Genomic DNA, 19802 nt, shown 5'->3' on the forward strand with positions numbered 1-19802 from the left:
GTGTTATTAGATTACATTGTATTGCATTGTTTCGTATATGTTTTCTATATGTGTGTATGCATTGTATGTGTATGTGGGTGGAAAAAATGCATAAAATGTCTTAATGCAGTCCAATACCGTGACACTACAAAGTACAAAATTATGTTGGATTGCTGACGCTGGCGGTTTGTGGTTTGTACCACTTTGGTTGTCACTACAGCGATTTATGACACCAGTCCTGCTTGTATAGTGAACACAGACGAGCAGTTTCTTCCCAGTCAGCAGCTCATTTTTACAATTAATCCCATATGGACTAAATGCAACATTTGCTCTGCATACATCTGTACTGGGTGGAGTTTTTTATGTTCTGTGCAACCCAACTGGTGATAATTCAGTTGTTTTTTTTGTGTGCGAGTTGAGCGCTCAACTTGCAGACTCTATTTTTAAATACAGAAGCTTCAAACCATGCGTGGTGGTTCATACTGACTTTATTGATCTCCCTCTCTTTAGACTCTCACAACCATTTCCTTACCTCTGAGGTTTTGGGACCTTTCTTTGGCGCAGTATAGGACTCTGGACCTGCAATGCCCGTATTCAACTACCCCTGAAACCCCTGCACCAGTTACCCCATCAGTGTCCCCTACCCCACCCAGCGCCACCAAGATCAGGGCGTCTGTTGTACCTAAGCCAGAAGTTTTCTGCTCCTCCCAACAGATGACTGTGGAGCTGCCCCCTGGTCCCATCTCTGGAGTTGTTGTTAAAGGTGTGTGTGTGTGTGATCCAGGTGCATATGGTTACCATCAGCTCTGCATGAGTTGAATTTAAACATGTTTACGGGGGGCCGCTCTGCTGTACAGTTGAAATGGGGGTGGGGGGAAAAGGTAGGCTTGGTTTTTGTTTTGACTGTGCAACACTCCCATGCCTTCACCATGCTGAGAGCTATAATTGTGCCAATTAAAGTGCACACAAAAATAACTTATTGTATGTTTCCACGTGTACTTTCTCAGACACCAAAGGGAACCAGATCAACCTCCAGGATACCCCAAAGCACTGTGGGTATTCTGTAAGAAAAGGCAAAGATGGCAAAATCCGTTTGAGCCTCCAGTTAAACTCTCGCTGCCACATGAGTGTGCAGGCAAGTATTGACTCAGATTTCACACTGAGCACATGACCTTTTGTGTAATTGACCATTTGCTGTACCCATTAACTCTCGTATAAACATTTTCTCTGAAAGGGTAAAATGTACATCATTACTGTCGTCTACATGACAGTAAATGGAAGACGGGAGGCTCAGTTGTCCTGTCCAGTTGTCATCCCAGCGTCTGGACAAGGTAAATGGATTTTATGTTTACACCTCTGAAAGGCTATTCAATTTGCCAAAGGGTGTTTTCTCCAGGCCATTCAGAGTTATTTTAACTGTGCGGCTGACATTTGTCGTGCTGTCCCTCAGAGTGCAACCTTCCCAGCGAACAGCGTCTCCCCTGCGGACCCGGCTCTGTATCCCAGCCACAGTGCATCTCCATGGGCTGTTGCTTCAGCAAGCAACCCCCTGCCTGCTACTACCCCATGGATGGTGAGCTGCAGTTTGTGTCCCCCACTGGCATTTTCACGCCACTTAGCTGAGTACAGTTGAGCCATTTTGGGTACGGAAATGTAGGCGCTGCAGCTGCTGGATGTGTGAAGAGGCATATTCAGGGCCAGCATAGAATGATTCAAGCTGGCAGTGACACAGAATGTGAAAAGGGTATAAGATACCTTGGGTCTCATTATCAATTGCCTCCTGAGATTTCTGACCTTTTGTTCATTTGACCTTTATATAACTGTGCATGTGTATCTGTATGTGTGTGTCTTCCTCCAGAGTGCACTATTGACCGCCACTTTGTCTTCTCCGTGCCTGCCTCCCTCACGGAGCCCCCTCTTTCCCCTGCCCTGCTTGTCGTTGCTGGTAACTCCACCTGCAAACCTCAGAGAGTGACGTCTGATTATGCCTTGTTCAAGATCCCGATGGATGGCTGTGGGACACGCAGAGTGGTACGCTTTTAATGAATGAAAACATTTCCCAAAATATTGAAAACTTGAGTAAGTCCATGAGTAAGAGCTGCAAGTTTGGACTGTCAACAATGAACTAATCCCGGCAAGTATTTCCTGTGTAGTCTAACTTTCTTAACTGACCTGTCCCAGTCAACCACAGTTTTTGGACCACTTAGTATTTTACTAGTGTCCATATACTAAATTGCATGTCCGATTCTGACAGATGGTGGGGAAAACCATGATCTACATGGTGGAGATCATCAACAAGGTTCAAGCCATCAGCCTCAACTATGGCACCATAACAAGGGATTCTCCTGTCAGGTTAGAGCATTTTGCTTTTTATTGTCAGAGTAAAGGTTACCTGTTCAGAGAGGATTAAGGGTTTCATTTGGACCAAACATTAAATAATTTTTGTAAAGTTAGTTAGGCTCTAAAGTTACTTTGGTTAAACCTGCATTAACGTTTTTTTGGTCCATTTGGAGAAGTAGAAACGGTTGTTTCTGACCACCTGATGAATGCAAGTCCAATATTTACTCTCTTTTAGCTCTGTTTTTTGGTCTCTACCAACTCCTGGGGGAAATATCTGGCTCTTTTAGCTGCTAAATGCACCAGTATGTTCACCAGCTAGTCATTAACTGTGTCTGTCTGCCACTTGGAGCTGAGCAGATAGTGTACAGTGTTTTTTTTTTTTTTTGTTGAGCTTTTTCGCTGTAAAAAGTGGCCTGCTGCTGCTGAAAATGACTCTGTGACATTGGTGAGAGTGAGCCAAACAGTAAAACGTTGTGGGCCAGACAGCTAATGAGCGAATACTCCCTGTAACGCTCTGTAATGCTGAGGGGAGCTGCAGATTCAGGTGATAATTCTAGGTAGGTTCATCACTATAAGAGACCCCTTTGATAATGTCATTGTTACACATTGTTATAAATGTGCTGCTTAAAGACATCTCATTGAGACCAAAATCTCTTGCAAGAGACCTGAGAAAAAAATTATTAAATATATGGCGAGTCACTAATAAAACAGTCATTTAAGGTTTTTACATCCCTCTTTTATACCCATTAGAAAACTCAATCACACATAGTCATTTTTGTCTTGTTTTATTGAACTCTTACTGCCAAGATGCGTACCATGTGATTGCAATGTTCCTGGTTTGATTCCCCCTCTCTCCCTGCATTTCCTATCCATTTGCATAAAGGCAAAAACTGCCAATAAGTAAAAACAAAAGCACACTGAATAGATTTCCGTCGCTATGTTTCCTGTCTCATACTCAGGTTGTTGGTGGAGTGCAGGTATCTGCCAAGCACTGTTCTGAGTGTGAGCTACATGGTTAAAACTCCCTCCCTAGGACCTGCAGTTCAGACCCAGGGGGTGTTTGGAGTCCAGCTCAGGATTGCCAAAGGTAGATGGTCTTCATTTCAATCCAGTTGAGATGGATGGCAATGGATAATAATAGAATAAAAAATCAAATTATTATTTTTTTTTCCCAGCATTTCAGCACCGTGTGAATGCTTCAAACGTATCCTGATCAGCTGTAGGAGAACTCCTACCTAGCTTTGAGTGGGTGAAATGTGGTTCAAGAAATAACCTCCATATATTCCAACCCACCTCCTCTCATTCCAGATGCCCAGTACAGCAGCTACCACCCTCAGTATCACCAGCCCCTGCAGATGCTGCTGGGGAAACCCCTCTACCTGGAAGTGCGACTGATCAACACCCCGGATCCCAGTTTGGTGCTGCTGGTGCACTACTGTGTGGCCTACCCCCGGTCTGGAAAGGCTGTGTGGCTGCTGCTTTATAACGGGTACATCCAAACAGATACGCTGCACATAAATATCCCATTTTGAAAATGTTTTTCACGGGAGGAGATAACAGGGAAAATGAAGGGAAGTATATTTTTGATAGCTATTGTCCTGTTATCTAATTGGCTGACAAATACAATGTTACTCCCTAGATGTCCCAACCCCTTTGACCCAGCCCCGCAGCAGGCTGTGCTGTTTGATCCTCGACCGCCCTCTCCTCAGGCTCAGACCCGCCGCTTCACCATCAGCACCTTCCAGTTCCTTGCTGATGGTGAGTTCAAGGACCCAGATGAGGAGGTAAGGATAAGCAGAGACCCTTGAGTTCTATAAATAATGGTGGTATTACAATAATAACTGTGTTCTTTTCATTAATTTTCATCTTACAGTAGTGTCAATTTCCTTCTTGGTGTTCAGACTTGCTTTCTTGCGGAGAGTAAGATTAGAGAATTGGTACCACTCTCGTATTTGTAGGATAAATATGAAGCTACAGTAAGATGACCATTAGTGTAGCTAAGCATAAAGATTGGAAACAAGGGGAAATGGTTAGTCTGACCCCATCCAAAGGTAAAAAGATCCACCTACAAGCACCAATACACGCAAGAATATAAGAATAAAAACACAGCAGTAAGGTGATAGTCTAACCACTAGAACTACTACAGAGAGCTGTCACTATAGTGTGTTATAACAGAGTATGGGCTTACGGAGGTGAATGTAAGGTGATTAAAAACTAAACAGTGCAAGAATAGTATAAAATACAATTGAAGATAAATATATAAGCACATACAAATGTAAATCGTGCATAAAGCTAACAGACAGTAACGGGTTTTATCTAGTTTTTTTTAATCCATACAAAAACTGAACTGTGAAAATGTCAAGTTGGTTTTGATTGTGCTTATGAAGTGCTATTAGGGGGATTTTTTTTACCTTCAGACAGAGCCAGGCTAACCGTTTCCCCCTGTTTCCAGTTTTTATGCTAAGCTTAGCAAATTGGCTGTTGGCTCTTGCCTCATATTTAACGGACAGATATGAGAGTGGAATCAATCTTCTCATCTAACTTTTGGCGAGTAAACTGACATGTATATCCCAAAATGTCTCACTGTTGCTTTAAGCATGCCTCCCCTACAGTTTTTATGTGTTGTTGCAAGGGAGAAAAAATAATAAAACGTGCAGCTGTCGGCCTAGAGTGCCTGTGAATTTTCCCCCTGGGAATCCATGAAGTCTTATCTTAGAGTGGCAGTAAATAGCAAATTTGTATAAGTATATTGCTGCTCTCTCAGTGCAAATTCACACAGGTCTTTTTATTTTTTTATTTAGCGTAGGCATCTAGTCCATGGAACACGAAACCACTGACAGCTGTATCTCTAAATCTCTTAAGTCAGCATTCATTACAAGGAGATGTGGAGAGGCCATTTTGTAAACTGCAAATTCTGGCCAAATCTCGATTGGCAGCAGCTGTTTGTCATAGTACACTGCACACTCTGGCGACTGGACACTACATCAAATCCTGCCCCACTTTTGCCTCTCTCTCAGATCTACTTCATGTGTTCCACTGAAATCTGCTCGCCCCGTGATGGGCCTTGTGTCGAGGGATGCTTTGGCCAGTGACGGTGAGGAAAAATGAGCGCTCTGTCCTCAAATCACCCACCACATCCTCATGAATTCTGGAAGAACACATAAAAACACACCATGAATGAGCCCCATTACAACACTCCTGCAGTTCCATATGACAGCAGGACAATGATTTAGTAATGAGGAGTGTTTTGAATTATTTATTAAGACTGATCCATTTCCTGTTTTTCAGTTACGACATGGAAGATGCTTAAAGTTGGTGGAGATGATGGTCTGGTAAGCAGTATCAACTTGTTCAGCTCCTGTGTAAAAAAAAAAAAAAAAATATATATATAAAATAAAGAATAAAAAAAATAAAATATATACACCAATGTTACATTTCTATACTGACCATATCTCCTCTTGTCTCCTCCTTCTCAGTCCTCAGACATCATTCAACCACCAATAAAAGCTCTTAAAGGACACTGAGTGTGTGTTTTTGTTCCCATGCTTGCAGCCACTAGGTTTTACAGCAGGAAGTGACACTCCATCAAAAGGTGGGAGGCAGCATTGTTTACATGAACACTTGGTCCTTGTGGACTGAGCATGATTCTCAGACCAACTTGCTTTGTTGCTCTTTTATATGGAATATACAGTAATACAGCAATTAAAGTATACATGTTTGGTTATATGCAAAACCTCCAGTTATTACTCAATGAGCCGTGCGAGAGGGAAATTAAATACAACGCAAGTTTGCGTTTAAAAGGGAATGGACAGAATATTTCCACCAAAGCTTGATCACACAGATATGACCAGATTAACTTGGTTGGGGGCTCTGAGACAAGAATGAGCTGCTGTGCCCCTTCTATTAACCCCCACTGTGCGATGTGTACAGTATTCCTTTGCTGGAACACTACATAGCCCTTGGGTTACTGTGTGGTAATTTGATTAAACCCATTAATTTAGGATTATGCACTGTGTAAGCACACTATCAGAAGAAATGACATGGAGTCTTTCTTCAAGGAGAGGCTTCAAGATCAGGTAATAAAGCAAGACCTGCCGTAGAAGAAGTTAGGTTTTTCCCCTAAATAAAATTACAATTAATCAAATTACCACAAACCACTTGACACACAGTGAACCTGGGGCTTGTGGTGCCCTGGTTGGTAATCCAGCCACATATACAGATTCAACTTTAATGTATTTATAGTGCAGATCAAGCAAAGAGTGCACATTTTACATCTTTAAAATATATATGTAGCCCCTGAAGGCTACAACTAACAGCTGGTTATCTTGGCATAGAGATTGTAAACAGGGAAACTGCTAGCCTGTGTCTGTCTGAAGGTAAAAAAAAAAAAGAAATCCAATCCACGTACCAGCACTTTAACACAATAACGAGTTGTGGTTTATGAGATAGGCAAGCAGTGCTGACTTTAGGAAATCACTGCTCCCAGCCAAGAAAATGGCTCAACTTGTAAGAATTGAACAAACAAGACACAACATGCTAATTAGTGAGCTGGGACAAAAGCAGGCTAGCTGTTTCCCCCTGTTTCCAGTCTTTATGCTAAGCTAAGCTAACCAGTTGTATTGATTTTCTCAACTAACTCGGTAAGAAAGCAGATTAAAATATTTCTCTAAATGTTGAACTATTGCTTTGAGGTAACTATGTCAAGTAGAAATCAGTTGAATTGAATGTTTAATATGAGGGACCATAACAGAGAAAACATGATTTTATTTAATCTAGGAACAGTTAAATAACCAGCATGTAAAGTGTACATGTACATCAGAAGTGTGTGTGTGCGGGGTGCTAACCCATTTAAAGCCATGCAAGTCTGCAAGGGAGAATTTTAAAACCAGCTTTAGCTTGTCGTGTAATTTGCTCCAGCAAATTGCCTTTGAAGTGTTTGCCTCTCATGGTAGCCTTTGACCACTGGGTGTCATCCAAGCAATAAAAATGCCAGAGGAACATAAGGTACTCCATGCTGCATGACTCACAGCTGGGCTTGTGTGAAGACCTTGGCCTGTGTGTCGGTTGTGTAATGAGTTAGGAATGAAATCTCGTGGAGCTGGACTTGGGTGGTAAGCCCACCCTCTGCTGTCCTGCCATGTAACGTGTGTGACCACCATTAAACTCCGCTTTAATTAAGTATATTTTGAAAGTGTGCGCCATTTGATTATGGAGCGAAAAGGAGCACTTCATGTAAAGGTTTGCTGCGTACTGTAAAGAGCATGGCAGTCTCTCTGGGCTATAAGACCCCCCTCTCACACACACACACACACACACACACACCTCCCCTCGGTGAAATGTATGGAAGCACTGCGGCATACTGCGTGTGTTTGCAGGCTGCATGGCTGCCTGGCTCCAGCGTTCACACGGAGAGCGGAAGATAGGAGGAGGGGAAGGACTACACCAAGAGAGCAGGAGGAGGAGGGAGGGGGGGCAATTTCCTCTCTGTAACGCACACGCTACAAGATCACACCGGGAAAACGGAGAGAGGAAAGAAAAAATAATAGGCGAGAGAGAGAAGGAAACACCGCAGCCAGTCTGTCCGTCCGTTGGTTGTTGTTTTTTTTTTTTACGCGAGAGAGAAATCGTCTTTTCTTTTTAACGCAGACTTGCGGACTAACATGGGGGGAAGAGAGCGCTCCTGACGAGGATTGACTTTCAGTGAACCTCTTGCTCTGTGGTAGTCTGCGGCTAATATAGACAGGGAGGAGGAGGAGGAGGAGGAGAGAAAAAAAAGGCGACAGGGAAGACATGTTGAGGGCTTTTTCGTCTTGAGGTTGCGGTAGGATGTTGTGCTTTTAAAACAGACGTGGCTCTCGTGGAGAAGAAAACCAAAAAGAGGGCAAATGGAAATTGGGCGGTAGGCTATGCTCAGGAGCCATTGTTTTTAATCGGCGTTTATTTAATTGGTTTGTTATGATCTGAAATAACGTAGGCCTCTTAGGCAGCCCCGCAGTAAATAAATACACGGTCAGCAAACAGGGGGCTACATAGCTGGAAATTAACCCGACAAGCCTGCTTACATTTCAGGGGACATTATTTTGATTTGAGCCGCTGTGTTTTGTTGTAAGGTATAAGCAGTGTTTATGAGCTGTTTGTTTTTAAAGCCAAACGCGGTGCTTAGATTATATTTCTGAAAGCATTTTCAGATACATCAACTCTTCAGGAGGGGGGGGGGGTCATACAAAGGCCCGGTGGAAAACACAGTAAAGGCTACTTGGAAGCATTAAAAGATCATTTTTTTTACTGCATAGAAACATCGTCCACAGGCTGGCTGTAAGCACAAAGGTGCACACGAGTAGGTAGGTCTATTCGCCCCTCCACCAGTTTAGCTGAAGACAGGGGACAAAAGAAGATTTTTAAATGTTAATGTCGACCGACGTTGCATCCATCATGCTGCCTGTGTCCCGGGGTCTCATGGACCGGGATAGAGAGCTGGACACCATGGCCGGGGTGCATCCCAACGCGGGCGGCGCTCCTGCAGTTGTCCGGGGCATGAAGCGCGGAGACCCGGAGCCCGACGGTCAGACAGCGGCGGCTCTGGTGGACTCGGCCGGGGCGGAGTGCAAGCGTCCCCGGATCGACGGCACAGGAGGGATCGGCGAGGTTGGTCAGGTGAGGAGGGGGCTCTTTTGTCTAAATACAGTAATGCAGGCACGACACAAGCGTGGTGCAAGGGTCTCTTGATGTTTTGCGTGCACGGTGACAATAATTATAATATTTATAAATGCTCAGTTATTATATTGTGGTGGCATTTGTAAGCTGTTCACTTGTCTAAGCCACTAAGCCACTGTTGTAGATACAGTAGCTGCAGTTGTAGCTGCAGCAGAAGGGCCCCCAGTGGCCCACCATAGACTCTGACCAGTCCATTACCAGCACTACAGGAAATACCACCACATTTCACAACGGCAAATGACTCTACATGCTGTTAATTCAGTTTTAAGAGGGGATTGCAATAGTAAGAACGTAATCCATTGTGTTCATGGACCGTTAAGCAGCTACAGTATAGCGTTGTAGCTGCTTTATTGCAGCTCAGACATTTCCTTTAAGGTTTAAGGAAGACTTGCAAAAAGTCCAATTTGTATTAACTCAATCCAATATGTTCACTGGGTTGTTGCATTGCTCCTCAGACATCCTGTTGCTTCCAAACTCCCTAAAGAGTATCTTCAGTTTCATGAATATCCCTAGTGCCCACACAGAGTCCCAGCAGAGACTGGCAGATGTAAACAAAGTTGACCTTTTATTATGCAAAAAAGAAAAACCTCTGCCATGTGGCATCGTGGTGTGGGCAACATTTGGTTTTGGATGGAAATTGTCTGTGTTTGCTTGTGTGATCTTTGAGGGGGGAGGGCGAGCAGGAGGGTGTGTTTGAGGTAAACAAAAGCCTCCAATTTTATTGGGCGGCGGCGGCAATCAGCCCAAATGTAATCAATCTAATTACCCTGATCCTCAGACCCCTGTTTTTATCAGCATTACTGCTGCAGTGTTTGGCCTCTCATTCTGTGCTTGGATCAGCAAATGTGATAGACCCTCTTGACCTCTTTTCTTTCAGTGTCAGTCAAATCAGTTTGCTGGGTTTTTTGCCCCTCAGTGATCCAAAAATGGTCACATATTTCCTAATAGAGCATCACAGGAGGGCAGGAGGATCCTCTGGACATCGTTACGGTGTATTATGTAGGGTGCAGCACTCCATTGGAAGACAGAAAGCTATTTCTCCGCCACTGAAAGTGCCAGTAATGGAGGTGAAGTGGCCTGTTTGGAAAACTAAATGGCTGGCTTTACATCGTCATGTTGTCCATGAGTGCTGACAGACAGGCTTAGGAACGTAATGCACTTAAAAACAGATGTGAGTGGAAGAGTGTGTGTTTGTGTGGGGGAGTGAGAAGCGCAGATCAATAGCTGCAGCCCCTAAAATGTATTGAACGTGAGCTGGCTGGACAGTCCGGAAATGAGAGTGGGAGAGATGCCCCCCCCCCCCTCCTCCCTCCATCGCCTCCCTCTCTGTTTGGTGCAGGAACAGATTTGCCCTATCACTGGCAGTAAAGAGGCTTTGTTTCCAGCTAATGGGATCACATCTCATACTGGAGGGGGCATTATAACCACACTGATCCTGAGATCCTTATCTAAGCAGAGGACTTATACAACACACATGCACAAACGCAAACACATACGTTAGTATGATGAAGATTATAATGTAATAATTTGTTTAGAGCTGCATCGATCGGTGGAAAAATCATCGGAATTTATTTTCATAATTGAATAATAATTGAAGCCATTTTTCAAGCTTAAATGCCTAAAAATAGCCGTTTCCAGCTTCTCAAATATAAATATTTCTTGCTTTTCTCTTTTTCATTGTGTATTGAATATCTTCTTGACTGTTGGTTGGACAAAATGAGACATTTGAAGACGTCACCTTGGACTTTAAAAAACTGTGATGACCATTTTATAGACTATACGATTAATTGAGAAAATAATTGCAGAATGAATCAATAGTGAAAGTGATTGTTAGTTGCAGCACTAAATTTGTGTTTCACGGCTCCCAAAATTATATTATACTGGATGTCAATTTATAAGCTCAGCTTTGAGGTTTTAAAAGCTTTTAAAAGGATTCCTCCATATACACAATTTTTCCACGGTGGTGTGTGCCTCACACACAACAACAAATCACCCTCCGTACCCCAGTGTCTGTATATAAAACCCTGTGACGTATCTTTATTCCCCGAACCCGCTGACACCATTAATATTCTACAAGCAAATTGGGTTGAGTGACGTTCAATTTTCCTACTTTTTTAAAACGGAGCACTTTTGGCTTTCAAAGAAATGTCTATAAAAATGCACACAAGCACTTCTGTAAAGCTAATCTTCAGAGGATGGAAAATATTACAGCAAACAGCTCCCTGGCTCTCATAAAGCACAGCGTCTCCCTTCCTCCATCCCTGATTTTTTTTCTTTTAAAAACCATTTATTGCAGGCAACACGGCAGGAGTTGAACTCTGACCTGTAACTGAAGCCGACACAATGGGGTGTGGTTGTGGCAAAGAGCAATCCATTTGCACCACTGCAGCCCAATAATGGGATCTTTCCCATTTGGCCATCGACACTGCTGTTTTTCTCATTAGGGTATGATGTCACCACAATGCGGGGGTGGAAAGGCTCTGTCAAGTCAAATCTGCAAAGTTTTAGCAGAGCAGCAATGCATGTATAAACCAATGCAGCATGCAGTACATGACTGAATGCTCAGCTAACGGGGGCGAATGAAGCTCGCTGAGTGCATTCACTTCAGCACGAGTTCAAATGTTCACTGCTGCTCATAGAAATGATATGCTGGCCTCCTGGTGCTGACCCTGTGCTCGTCCAATAGTATGGATTTTAAATGAATATTAAGTTGCTGAACAGACCACAAGCTGGAGTGCTCCCAATTTTAAAAAAAAAAAAAAAAAAAAAAAAAAAGACAACACAAATTCATTTTGCAGTCCAGTGCTGCACCGGGGGAAGTCCTGCATTTTTCAGGATGACGGGGGATTCATAACAACACCCCGCATCTCCAGCCCAGATTTTGGGAAATGTTGAGAGGAGGTTGTCTACTTCAATATCCATCCGGCATGCTGCCGAGCGGCCCATGTTTTGTTGTCACTGTGCGTAGGAACCGGGGCTCTCTCTAAACCTAATAAGGTCTTGCCTGGGGTGACAGCGCCGAGGACAAATGACTTGACTCGGACATTAATGTAGGTGGATCACCCCTCTGTACTTTCATCTCAGCCCTGGCACTGAAATAGAATGAAAACGTCAGCAAGAAAAATGTACTCTTGCTGCGAGTTGAGAATATTTATTTAGTTCTTGGGCCCCTGTTTTTTTCTGAGATAAATTGCTGGCAGAAGTCTGTTGACTGAATTATGTTTGAGAGAGACCAGCAGAGAGACCCCTGCATGGTTTTGGTGCTTAAAGTGCAGTTATCCTCACATATCAATTGAGAATCAATCAAGTGATTTATTACTCTAAGTTTTTTTGGTGTTGATAATATTTATGAATATATTGATTTAGAACTTGTGCTCCAGGCTCTGCATTTATTTGTGTTTTGGCAAAATTATCTTTTTATCACACAGACACGGAAAAATAAAAATTAAAACATTTTGTATCAGAATTGAAATTAGTTGATGAAAGTCAATCTTCTATGTTGTAATTGATTAATTGTTTAGGTAATTTACAAGCACGACTGACAAACATTTGCTTTGTCTAGCTTCTCCAATGTGAAGATTTGCTGCTTTTTTGACGTATATGAAAAGTAAATTAAATATATTTGGGTTTTAACTGTTAATTAGACAAAAAAGCAAATTTGAAGTCATCACAGTCTTTTGCAATTGTCTAAAATTTCATTGATGAATCAAGAAAATACTCGCAGATTGATAATAATTATTAATAGCAGCCATAGACATAATTCACATAGATATGCTTGAGATAATGTAGAAATCTGGTCATTATTACATAGTTTGACCAGGTGTTTTCAGTGCCTGGTACTCAACAGGTTTGTATAACTGCCTCTTTGATAAACAATTCTTTCATAATGAATTTTAATGAATCACTGCTAAAAAGTCAAAACTGAAGAGCAGCCAATTGTTTCTATCAACAGTGGTCCCAAAAGTCCAGTATCAGGCGCCAGTTTCAGCAGAATGATGTTGCGATGAAATGATGATGTCGAGTAATTATGACGGGCAATTATGTCGTGCAGTAAATAATTGCATGCAAATTCTAATCTTCTCCAATCAGATGTGAAATAAATTGCAGGATAAAAGTGACTCTCCTTTTTCTCTTGAGATGCCGGTCAGTGCAGTGGACGTCAGTTTGATTATGTTGCATGTGATTTGCTAGCTGATACTGCTATATGATTATTATTATTATGATTATTATGCCAGAACTGTAGAGCTTCCAAAATCCACTCTTGACTGCAGCCAACACCCCCATGAAAAAGCACGTGTAGGTTTACTGTGGAAAGTCGGATGGATGTGAAGTACATTGAGGGAAAATAAACTTCAGATCATCTGGCCGACTGTTTGGAGGCTTAGCACATAAGTGCTCAGTGGATGAAATGGATTCACATCCTCCTGAGTGTATGGAGTGGCCTGCTTTGCAGTGAGGTAGGATGACTCTTCGAGCAGTGAAATGTAGTTCCTCTCCTACTCCTCCTCAGAACAGCAGCAGTCCCAAGGCACGATAGGAATAGACACGAGTCTTGTGACTAAATTAGACATCACACACACAAAACAATCACACACACACACACACACACACACAGACACCTACCACCACCTGTAGTTTTTGGAGAAGAGTAGCAGGGTTCATGTGTGAAAGGGATTACTGTCGCCTTGTGAAAAGATGGCGTGAAGGAGGAACTTGGAGCTAACTGAGCTTCTCGTCCCGCGCTTGTTTTCAGATTTCATTATTACAGGGCCGGTCCTGTTCCCCATCCACCCCCAACCACCCCCTCCCTAAGCTTGTCTCTCCTCACCCCTCCTCCCCTCTTCGCCATCTGTTGACTTCAAGTCATTTTGTTACTTTCTCCTGATTGCTCACCCGGTCTTCCCCTGCAGTCTCTTGTCTTATTTTAACCTCCCCACCCCCCCCCACCCCCCAAAACCACCACCATCACCACCCCCAGACGAGAATCAGCTGTGCTGAACCATGATTAACTATCGCTGCGTTAAGTACAACATCTTTTTTGTTTCTCATGTGTGTGTTGAGAGTGAGACTGATACACAGCCTCCATGCAGCCCTCCCTCTCTCATTCCTCCCAGTTCCTTAATGAAGTTAAGCACATGACTCCGCTCATGTATGAGTCATTGTCTTTGCTCCCTCCATCTCTTTCCTTTTTTTTTTTCTTCTTCTTCTTTGCTGTCCATTTCCCGTTGTATTTCCAGCTCTGATTCCTCCCTCAGCCTCTCGCAATATGAATTCCAGATGTGTGTGTTTTAGCAACACCTCCCCCTTCACTCTGACACAGCGTACCGCCCCATAAATCTTTTTTTGTCTCCTCTCTTCTTCTTTTTTTTTTTTTTTTGGGTTTTGTTTTGATCCTCTGCTGCCTACCTTCAGTGCGTTGAGTTTAGAGTTTGGCCTCGCTGTAAAATAAGGTTTATACTTTATTCATGTTATTCAAGCCTCTAAGAGGTGATTCATTATTTAGAGCTTCTACCTCCCAAAGCCAGTTCACTAAGTACATTTTTGGCTCTGAGATAGACTCACACAAACTGCATTTTTCGATCTCGAAGACTCTTCCGTCTCCCCCCTCCCCGACCGAGCCTCCTGCATTTGGAAACGTTGTGCTTGGTTTTAGTGAAAAGGCCCCATGAGGTCCAGAGTTAGATGGCTACAGTATTAATCAGGCGAACTCAAGCTGTGAAGCGCGCAGAGCAAAGTGTTCCCCTTGGGGACAGAGCAGATGAGGGACATTGGTTCCAGATGAAAGGAAGATCAGGGGGGAAGGACAGAAAGAGGAGGGAGGAGCTGAGTTGTTTTCTAATCTAGTGATATGAAGCCAGAGATAGGCAAATCTGTTTCCCCCCTTCAAAGCATGTTGTAATTGCTGTGAAAATCTCCCTTTTTAATGGGATATATTAGCATAAAAGCTGGAACACGGTGTTATGAGTACAAATAAAGTGAGTTACAAACTATTTTAGGGAGTAGGGACGTGATTTCTGTTTAATATTTGGCTCCAAACAAAATGAGTTTTCTTTCTAATGCGTCTTGTTTAACTGTAATTACTCACCAGATGTTTGATGTATCCGTCTTTTGCTTCGCGCAGCCAGAACATTGAGAGGAATGTGTGGGAGATTGCATCAGGGCTCAGGATGCCATTTCACACCAATGGGCTTCATGCTCGCTGACACTCCTGACCTATTTATGATTTAAGAGCCGTGGTGACACTCGTTCTCTCTGCCCCGTCTTTCATCTCCTGCTCGCATGATCTCACTCGCCCCCGTTATCACGTCTTTACAAGCAGACAAAAGATCCGCTGGGTGGAAAACTCTGGAGGAGATGGCAGGAGTCTGTCACCGGGGGAGTTAATTTGATTAGGAGTCAGTAACACCACAGATCTGTAGAGTCAAATAACGAGGAGATCACAAGAATAAAGTGAGTGAATAAATGAAACGGCATTCCTGAATCTTTGTCTTGTCTTGCTTTGCAAACTACTCACCATTTTTCCCAAAATTCTGCTCTCTTCTCTTGCAGAACAACGACCCCTTGACCCTTGGTTACCATGGCTACCCGTCTCATAGTCAGGTAAGGACACAATTTCTTCTCACACATGAAAAAAAATTCATGTTTTATCATATTCCTTTTGTTTCCTATGTGGATACAGTATTCATATGGCGTTACTATGGCTCAGTGAAGCTCTGTAAACCACAAGGTGGGGGTGTAGATTATAATTTATCAGTCGTGTAGAAGAAGACTTGCCTCCACACCCTTCACTCTTACACCCTCCCACTACTTTTCTTTCTATTCTCAACAATCAGCAGTTTTAAAAAGTGAAACATGTCCTCAAACAAACACTAATACACACCCATGTAAACGGAACGGACTGTATTGTGTGTGTGTGTGTGTGTGTGTGTGTGTGTGTGTGTGTGTGTGTGTGTGTGTGTGTGTGTGTGTGTGTGTGTGTGTGTGTGTGTGTGACAAGCTGTTTACTCGTGTTTGTATTAGCCTGCTGATTGTGTTATTAGACTGTTCAGTTTCTGTGGTTAATCCTTAGATCATCCTCAGTTCATCCACTCATCCTCTCATGCTCTGCCCATAATCCCCTCATCCCTCGCTCCCTGTGATGCCCAACAACCTCTGGCTGCTTATCTGCACTTTATCTGCCTTAAGCCTTCACTTGTACGCTCTTAATTGCTGCAGTATGAGAGATATTTTTTTTCCCCCGGCTGCCTGTTTTACTGTTACCAGCGGATATTGCGGAAGCCTGGAAGCCAATTAGCCAGTTTTCATTTCACTGTAAGATGATAAAGCTTTGATGCGTTTCCTTCTTAATGGTAATGTTCGAGGAAGAATCATAAAGGCGGTGTTACCTTGTGCGAGCAATCTCTTGTTGCGATGTTAAGAAGTCAGTCAAGGGCCACTTGAGGGATTCAGAAGTGTGAACTGGCCTCTGACCAGGGGAAAAAAAAAGGCAGGGAGGAAGAAAACAATGCTGGGCAGCGGAGGCTCCCACAACACTGAGGTGCTAAACTGTCAACAGCAGTGTGAGAAGGATGTGATCAAAGCTCTCCTGAAAGGAAGAGCCTGGAGAGCAGTAGAGGCCTGATGTGTGAAGAGAGACATGAGCCCTTTTCAGACACGGGATATGAAACTTTGCTGGCTTTATCCATCTGTTAAAGTTTTAATGGCTTTGTTCTGATATGACACGACGTATACGGAAAAAAGCTGGCAATGATTCTGCAGCATATTTTCTCATGTCCAACAACATCAAAAACAAAACAAATATGACTTTCATTTAGCTCCTATTTGCTTACATGTAAAGCATTTGGCTGGGTGTTCAAACTGTAAGCAGTCGACAGGATTTCAAGTTGAAACTTGGTTCAAACTGGTTGTATTTTTTTTTGTTTAAAAATTTAAAAAGCCGGAATGAGATGTGTATTTACTCTCCATGCGTATTTAAACCTTATATCAAACCCTGTTATAGCCAACATGGGAATCACAGGAAACGATGCATCTATTGGATGTCGTGCTTAAAGCAAATTGTGTGCGACTTCAGTGTTGACCGTCTTCTCTAGTCTCTTTTAAAATAATGTGACACGCTGAATCCTCTCAGCCTGCGGTTTGTTTGGCTTTACTGTACAGAGATAAGCAAGTCGTTCTTCTGTTGCATTTCTGATAGAGTAGCTGCCCCAGGCATGTTTTCCTGTCCCAAGTGGTCGATACATGTGTCATTTAATGTGTATGGGGGGAAATATCTGGCTCTTTAGCTGCTAAATGTTCCACTATGTTCACCAGCTTGTCGTTAACTTTGTCTGTCTGCTGTTTGGTGCTGAGCAGGTAGCATACAGTGGGTTTTCAGAGTTTTTTCCCCTGAAAACAGTAAAGTAGAGCTGAGAGTGAACCAAAAGAAAAACCAAAACAATAAGCTTAAAGATGCTAAAACACTCCGTAAAGCTGAGGGGGGAATAGTGGAGTGGGGTTTGAGCGTTCCCTTTTACATTACATGTAGTCATTTTACCGAATGTAAAAATATTGATTAGTGCAGCTTTGAAGATTAAAACTTTAATGTGAGTTTTCAGACTTGAGCTGTGTCGACAGTGTTGTGAAAATGTTACAAACATGAGACAAACATGAAATCGGCAGCGCATTTATGTAACAAGGTGTATGTCTGTAAGGGGCTAGAGAGAGAAAGTCTTCACTTCCTCTCCCAGTGGTGCCAGCAGCCCCAGTTAACTCACCTACATGGAGAAAGAGAACAGAAGAAGAGAGAGAGAGAGAGAGAGAGGAGGGAGGGACTGCGACATGAGAGGGAAGCAGAGGGGAGGGGAAAGTTTGCAGGTGTGACAGAGGCAGAGAAATAGGAGGGGGGAGGCGTCAGGCTATCTGGGTGAGAGAGGAGGAGAGGAGGAGGACTGGAGAAGAGAGAAGAGATGAGCAGGCAAGGGCACAGCAGCACAACAGAAGGCTGGGGGTAGAGGGAAAGGAAGGAGCGAGTGGGAGAGGGAAAGAAAAGAGTGAGTGGGAGACAGAGAGACACAGAGAGAGAGAGAGAGAGAGAGAGAGAGAGAGAGAGAGAGAGAGAGGGGAAAAGAAAGAGAGTAAGCAAGCAAGCGAGGGAGAGTGACAGGGACAGAGGCCAGCAGAGGAGGAGGAGGAGGAGGTGGGGAGGGAGAGAGGGAGGGGGGGGGGGGGGGGGTTGGCATGGCAGACAGAGCGAGCGGGGGCAGAGAGAGGGAGATTTTGAATCTGTGAGACAGACAAGAGAGACTGAGCTGGTGAGGTGACACAGGCTCGGAGAGAGGGAGAGCGAGCGAGGCAGCGTGAGAAGAGGAAAGGAGAGAGAGAGAGAGGAGCGACGACAGTTGGAGTTGTTGCACAGAATACGATGATGGGACTGTACTATCCTTCCGTGTTGTCGGTGAGTGTTTATCTTGATATCTTTTCATATCCTCCTCTGTGTTGCTGCGTCTGCTGTATCTCTTCGCCAAGGCTCGGGCTCCACTGTACATGAAACGGCATCAGAGCGGGCAGCGCTGTCATTGAGCATGAAATGTTAATTAACTACTAACAGATGAGGACTCTACTTGACCCTTTTTACTGGAGTGGTCCAGTCGGGGCATTTCAGACTCTCGTTAGGACTCGGCGGCCAGTTTGCTACGAGGGATGTGAGCGCCGAAACTAGTGTAGTAGGCGTAGATGACAGCGAGATACAGGCTGGAGATTGTATCGCTACAATTATGATTCGCTCTGGTGGAAGGCACGGGCGGCGATGTATTAGTGTACGCCGTTGTTGTGGCATCTGTTCTCCTGCCCAGAGCTAGAAGCGCACGCAATCTGAACATCAAGAGCTGCCACTGCCAGAAAACTGTGCTCTGCCATGTATTATGTATGCTCAGAAGAATCTATGTGAACATACAGTACAGCGTGTCAGTCTGTGCAGCTGGATGTAGCAGTGTTGGTAGGCTGTTTCTGCGGTGAAGTCTTTAGACATTTCTGAGGGGAAAGAGTGGGGGGAAACGGTGAAGGAATAGGGGGAGGAGAGGTAAGTAAAACAAGTCTTTCTTCTTTATTGCCTCTGCAGCTGTCTCTGTACATCGCTCAAGCCTGTGAGCGAAAGGGACAGGTGTCCCCAGAACAGTTGTCTCTGTCTTTTTTTTTTCTTTTTTTTTTAATTCCGACTCTCTCTTTCTTTCTCTCTCTCTTCCTCCTTTCTACATCTCTTCTGTTCAGCTAACAACACCTCCTCACTGTAATTTCTGTGTCACACATTTCACAAACACACAGAAGCTCAAGCACACAGTGGGTTGCAAAGTTGGTGCATGAAGTGTCACGTTCGTATCATTTCATTTGGTGTGAGTCAGGCTCTCCATGTGTGTGTGTTTGTGTTTCTTCCTGTCTTTGCTCGCGTGTGTGTTCGCTTCTCTTTCAGCTGTACCTTGGATTCCTGCTCTCTTTACTGTTTGACCTCTTTTCTCCCTCCTCTTGCTCTCCCTGGGGCCCTGGCAGCTGTTATCTCAATGTTTTCCTCCAAGAGCCCCTGGAAGAGGGGGATGGGTTGGAAAAGAGAGAGAGAATGGGAGCAGGAGAATAGAAAATTGATTTTTAAGGTGACGGGACACCCTCTGGCAGTTACCAGGGAAGCCCGTGGATGAGGAAACTCAAATTATGCAGAGATGGGCAAATGAGAGGATTTGAAAGAGATTGATAGCAACATGGAGATTTGACAATATTGTAGGTCAACTGGGGGGAGCTAG

General features: G+C 43.7%; 1 protein-coding gene across 3 annotated transcripts in view; it reads left to right on the plus strand.

The window, feature by feature from the left end:
- Nucleotides 1-8700: 8700 nt before the first annotated feature.
- LOC139291232 (RNA binding protein fox-1 homolog 2-like) overlaps nt 8701-19802 on the plus strand; it is a 31178-nt gene continuing 20076 nt past the window's right edge. For 2 of the 3 annotated variants that reach the window (XM_070913202.1, XM_070913210.1), the window contains exons 1-2: nt 8701-8973; nt 15583-15633. In XM_070913202.1, the coding sequence (XP_070769303.1) occupies nt 8722-8973; nt 15583-15633 (303 nt within the window). In that variant the 5' untranslated portion in view covers nt 8701-8721. The remainder of the gene's footprint in view (nt 8974-15582; nt 15634-19802) is intronic. The other variant, XM_070913218.1, reaches the window with a different exon arrangement.

The sequence above is a fragment of the Enoplosus armatus genome, chromosome 2 (genome assembly GCF_043641665.1).
Source record: "Enoplosus armatus isolate fEnoArm2 chromosome 2, fEnoArm2.hap1, whole genome shotgun sequence".
In the NCBI taxonomy this organism is placed as follows: domain Eukaryota; kingdom Metazoa; phylum Chordata; class Actinopteri; order Centrarchiformes; family Enoplosidae; genus Enoplosus; species Enoplosus armatus.